Genomic DNA, 6,000 nt, shown 5'->3' with positions numbered 1-6,000 from the left:
TTTTCTGCATCAATAACATCCTCCCAAACAGACCCAGACCACAAACACACGTTTAAAAAGCAAAGGTAACAGGATCACACTGACCTTAAAGTTCATCCAGTTACAACCTCTTCCATGGGCAGGGACATCTTCCATTATCCCAGGTTGCTCCAAGCCCCATCCAGCCTGGCCTTGGACCCTTCCAGGAATGGGGCAGCTTCTCACAGCAACTGTTCCATGCTTTGTGCCAATAATGACCAAGGGGGTCTGGTCTGAGTGGGGAATAGGTACATGATGAATTTGCTTACAAAAGCTGAATCATAGCTGAATCATTTTTCTGAGAATCAGAAACCATGGCATACTTTGGAGTATTTCCCATCTGACCTTCTTTATTTCCTCATAGCTTAACAAACATAACAAACTGAAACATGGAGTTATTTCTTTTCTGTTCTGTAATAAAAAAGATACAGTATTTTGATGCCCAAAAAAATACATTAAACATTCATTTATTGGTGAAATTTTCATTATATAATTATATATGCCTTAGTTTGGTGCATAGGAAATGTACAGTTTAACATGCTAATTTTATTACCAATTTTTAAAAGTCATGGAGCTTTATAACAGACAGGAGATAAGGTATGAGTTTCCCACGTATTGCTGAGTACTGGTGAGATTGGAATTGAAGCAATATGCTGTGTTCCTGTAACAGATTAATTTCAATGAGAGATACTTGTTCAAATCAAACAGATTTAGAATCAATCTTACAATCAAATAATAAGTACTAAAAAAAGGAGTATTTTTTTTTAATATGTGCAATATATATATTTCTAATTCTTTCTGCAGTTCCTCTGGTAGCTGCAGCTGAATGGCACTTCTTAAATATCCAGGCTGAACTTTGCAGGAATAATTAGCAATTCTGGGGACTTATGCAGAGGGTCCAACCCTAACTATTTATCACTCTCTGACAATCCTCTTCAAGGTAGTTAATTTAAGGTGAAATTATTAATCCTTATCCAACTTCTTCCATCCAAAGACACTGTATATTCATCCCAACGAACTCTGACATTTTGTTACACAGCCTGTTATGCAGGTTATCTGACCAAGGAGCCAGTTGATATCTGTCCAAAAAATTTAGACAAGTTTTAAATTTCACCAGGCAGCTGAGCAGTTTTACACACTATGTATTTATACAAACAACTACATCAGGCTCACTTAAATTTGCTCAGCCCTATGTCTAATCAACATAATAGCTTGTTATTCGTCTTAAACTATAAACCAAATATTTAAAAATGAAACAAACAAACAAAAAAAAAGGACACTATTGGGTTTTAAAAACAAGTATATGACGTAATAGCTGGTGGCAATGTTTCGGGCTGGAGCACTTGCTTGTGGGTGCCCTCAGAACCAGTACTCAGAGACGAAGATGTGGACGTTGACGATGTTGCGGTGGGACACCACGCCGCCCATGACGTAGTTCATCTCCAGTTTCAGGATGGCATGGAAAGGGCCAATGATGGGCCTCACCTGGCGAACTACACCTGTTGGGACACAAATAAATAGGTTGCTGAGATGAGCAGGAGACTCTAGCTAAGTCTGGGGGAGCTGCACCACTTTGGTGTTCAGCATTATACCCAAATAGCACAGGAAAAGGTATTTTATCTATTGGGTCTGTAAACAGTTTGCAAGAAAGCTTGTGAAAGAAGGATAAAAATACAACTTTTGAGTCAAAACATATGCAATATCTATAATGAGCACTCAAGTGTTGCAAATGGCAAAAACCCCCTATATAAAACCCCCCTAATATGATCTGAAATCAGTAATTTTTTTTTTAACCTTTTATTTGGAGATATAAATTCAATAAGCATGCTGTGACACTGCTTTTACATAGGGCAAAAGGAGATTTCCCTGGATAACACACATTGCTCAGAGGAGTACATGAGCACGCCCTAGGAACACCATGCAATTCCTGGTATCATGTTAAAAACCCCATTTCATTTGGAACAGTAGAAACTATCTGTGTTGCATCAGTGAAATCAACCCTTTCCCTATGAACATCAGATGGCACCAATCTGTAAATCATTTGTATGCCAAGTCATGGATGGACAGCCCCACTGGACACAGTGGGAATAAAGTTTCATGAGGAAAGGGGAAACCCCACTGGACACAATGGGAATAAAGTTTAATGAGGAAAGGGAGCTATCTCTGCCTCTGCTCCTGTGGCATCCTCATATGAATGGTGGCCATTCCTGGGGTTTGGTGAAGAAGGAAGCAGTAAGGGAGAAGTAAGCTGTGCCTCCCAGGGCTCCAGTCCTGTGACTGGTTTTGCATGGAGGTGTGCCAGGCACAGCACGATGGAGACTGCTGGGATCCTCAGAGGTGGCAGGGCAGGGCTTGTCCCACTCCCCAGCTGCTGGAGCTCACCCTAGGTCAGGGGTGGCTCCATGTGGTGGAAAAATCTCTCCTCCAACCCGTGCTTTCAAAAAAAGCTCAGAAGTCTTCTGTTGGGCCTCAAGGCAGTTTATTGCATCTTATCTAAAAGATTTTCTTCTCTGGCTGCTGTGGTTTGCTCACAGCTCAGGCAGAGGCACACACACACCCTGACATCCTCTCTGACTCCCGACTGCTTCTTCTCTCCCCGCCCAGGGCTGCTGCTTTTATATGGCACATTACGTGTTACATGGTTACAGTTTTTCCCCAATGCCTATTACCTATATTAAATGGTGCTTTTCTATCTTTTATATGGTACATTACGTGTTACATGTTTACAGTTTTTCCCCAGTGCCTATTACCTACATTAAATGGTGCTTTTCTACTCTAAACCAATCTGTGAGTGTCAACATCACCAAGAACATGGAGGTAAGGAAGAAGAAAGAGGGAGGACAGGGCAGGCCCAAATCCCTGCATCTTAAAACCTCTGACCCCCACATACAAAACAGAAACCCCCCTGAACAGAACTCAAAAATTATTCCCTTTACTTTGTGACTATAATATCTAAACTTTTGTGACTTCTTGTTCTACCTGCAAAGTTGGTAAATCATTCCATGGCTCAAATTCAAAATCACAGCTGTTTCCAGCTGCCTGTCAGGGTCTCAAATGCTTCTGACCTGGACCCAGAACATCCAAAAATGTCTGAGGGACATTTTGAGTTCTGACACCCAGCCAGGCAGCAGGGCAGGCCAGGGGCAGCCAGAGAGCCACATCACAGCCTGGCTCATGGGTGATGCTGGGCCAAAGTCAAACTGAGGAGGCAACCTGTGGGGCAGGGTCTAGAACAAGTGGGCCCTCAGCTTCCTCCAGCACTGCTCAGGCAGGGACTGAAGCTGCCATTGGGCTCCTGGGGTCTGAGCAGGGCGTGGGAGAGGACCCTGGGGAGGCACGTCTGGGTCACGAGGAGCTGCCTGTGCCTTGACGCAGTGTGGCTACACGGAATAGTGATGCAGCTTCAGACCTACAAAACAAAGTCAACACGAGCTTTGCCATTGATTCCAAAGGCTCCAAATCGGGTTCTAAACATATTCTCACTCCTTGTTTGTTTTCTAGGCCTGGTGTTATGGAGTAGGCAGCTACCAAACTGCTTTCATCTGAAAAGGATGTCCCCAAATGTCAAAATCACATGAAGCCAAGGTCAGCCAGCAGGCACAGGGAGTCTGTTGGGGATCCCCCCTCCACAGACACCTCCTGACAACAGACTGCTCTGACAGGCTGTTTAAATCAGAAGGAAATGCACACTTTAAGGAACACCTCCTGACAACAGACTGCTCTGACAGGCTGTTTAATTCAGAAGGAAATGCACACTTTAAGGAAGGATGTACTCCTGCATGCTGGGAATTATCATGGACTCCCAGCCAGCTCCTGCAGCTGCTCCCTAAGAACGCTCTGGCCTGAGATCTGATGGGAGACATAAATGTTTGCTTATGCAGGCTGTCAGCACCTTTCCCTAAGGCAGTAATGACATTACGGTTCTGTCCTGTTCAAACACTTGCTAATATCTTCAGCATGCAGTGAAATTGCAAACTTCTCACCACAGTCACTTTGCCTGCCATATTTGATGAATACACTTTTCAAGCATCCTGCCCCCTACAATTTATATGCATATATATATATATATATATATACTTATATATATATTTTTAATTTTCTTTAGCTTTCTTGGCTACTTTCCTGTGTCTTATAAAAATGACTGGTCTTGGCAGATGATGTATTGAAACAGGAAAACCTTGCTAAAATTGTCCTCCCTTTAGGATAGCATTTAAAGCATTTTACTAACAACACATCACTTTATTGCAGGCACTGCTCTAAATGAGAACCATGGAAATGCACAGCATTGAAATCACTCAGTGCTGGCAATCTTTAAGCAACCCTGTGGGCAGCTCCTGCAGTCATCACCAAGCCCTAGAGAGTAAAGGCTGCTGGTTTGGTTTAGCAATCCTATTACAGCATTCTACACTTTCTGCACTATTCCATTAGTTTGCTCTACTCTAGAGGTGGGATTGCAAATGGTGTTTTCTCTGCTGTGCTGTGCCACAGTATGGCAAACATTCACACATCACTGATGCAGCATTCAAAGCCATTAGTAACATTCTCATTCGTGTTGAGATGCACCCTGCTAACAGGCAGGAAAAAAGGTGAAAACACTGCAGCCCATGTGGCAGTGCCTTTTCACACACTTCTCTTGCTGCAGTTTTAAAATCCAGCTGATAAAATGGCTTGAGAAGTGAATGCCACACCTGCTGACAGATACATTGAAGAAAAAAAGCTAAAAACTGACTTGACTGAATAAATGTGGGATGTATGGTAAGGAGTTACTGAGAAAGCATGAAGTGATGAAAAGAAAAAAAAAAACACTTTTCTGAATCATGAATCTATAGTTAACTTCTTAATGAGAACCTTAAATAGAACAAGAGACATAAATGAGATCTTAAATAGAACAAGACATATATTTTTCTTAATTCTAAGAACTATTTTAAATTAAACACTCTGTAAAAACTATGTAAAATAATAAGAATATAAAATAATTAAACACTCTGTAAAAACTATGTAAAATAATAAGAATGGGATATATATTTAAAATACCAGAGGCAGTCAAACAGATGCCATGGTTTCATGGTGAATATGCTGGTGATGCTGGGTTGATGGTTGTACTTGAGCTTAAAGGTCTTTTCCAGCTTTAATGATTTTGTGATGCTACAAAATCTGACCGTAGCTCATGGTTTGCTTTTCCTTCAAAATAAGCACACACTGCTATTCAGGCTATTTTGGGGTTTGCAGTGGCCAAGCACTATTAAAATTAACTTCCATGAATTGGAAACTAATCCTGGTAACAATATATTAATGTCTAGTCCTCATTAGATAAATAAAATCCCATGTGAGATCAAGCATGTCTGGTTTTCCCTCTAAATTTCCTAACACTTGGGCTATGACAGGCCTGATTGTAAGTGAAAGCTTAAAAAAGCTTTAGCCTGAAATAGAATCACAGAACCACAGAATGGGTTGGGTTGGAAGGGATATTAAAGTACATTCAGTTCCTTCACCTTCCCACTACCCCAGTTTGCCCAGAGACCCATCCAACCTGGCCTTGGACACTGCCAGGGATGGGGCAGCCACAGCTGCTCTGGGAAACCTGTGCCAGGACCTCAGCACCCTCATAGCAAAGAATTTCTGCTGTATACCCAGCCTAAATTACCCCTCTTTCACTTTTAAACCATTGTGAACCCATTGAAAATTTTCCCCTTGAAAAGAAGCAATATTTCTTGGTAATCATCACTTCAGGCATCAAATCATATACAGAAAAATAGCTCTGAAGGTATCATTAATCCTTAAGATGTCACACCTGACAAACATAACTACAGTGAAAGGATTCAGAAAACTCATTAATCAAAATACAAGTACCAAAATAGATTTCCTCATGCTTTGAAGTATATTGCCCTCATAACATTGTGAATTACACCTTCATTCAAGTTTGATGGTGAGCACTTCACAAAAGAAAAGTTTTGGAGAATCAGGTTAGAGCTGGATGTTCAC

At 41.5% G+C, this 6,000-nt stretch overlaps 1 protein-coding gene across 3 annotated transcripts in view; it reads right to left on the bottom strand.

The window, feature by feature from the left end:
• Positions 1 to 341: 341 nt before the first annotated feature.
• Positions 342 to 6,000, bottom strand: part of FBLN1 (fibulin 1) — an 88,752-nt gene continuing 83,093 nt past the window's right edge. For all 3 annotated transcript variants that reach the window (XM_085570078.1, XM_021529922.2, XM_085570079.1), the window contains one exon: positions 342 to 1,517. In XM_085570078.1, the coding sequence (XP_085426204.1) occupies positions 1,378 to 1,517 (140 nt within the window). In that variant the 3' untranslated portion in view covers positions 342 to 1,377. The remainder of the gene's footprint in view (positions 1,518 to 6,000) is intronic.

Source organism: Lonchura striata, chromosome 1A (genome assembly GCF_050655825.1).
Source record: "Lonchura striata isolate lonStrDom1 chromosome 1A, ASM5065582v1, whole genome shotgun sequence".
Taxonomy (NCBI): Eukaryota; Metazoa; Chordata; class Aves; order Passeriformes; family Estrildidae; genus Lonchura; species Lonchura striata.
Note: the sequence above shows the minus strand (reverse complement) of the source record. Positions and strands in the feature narration are given on the sequence as shown.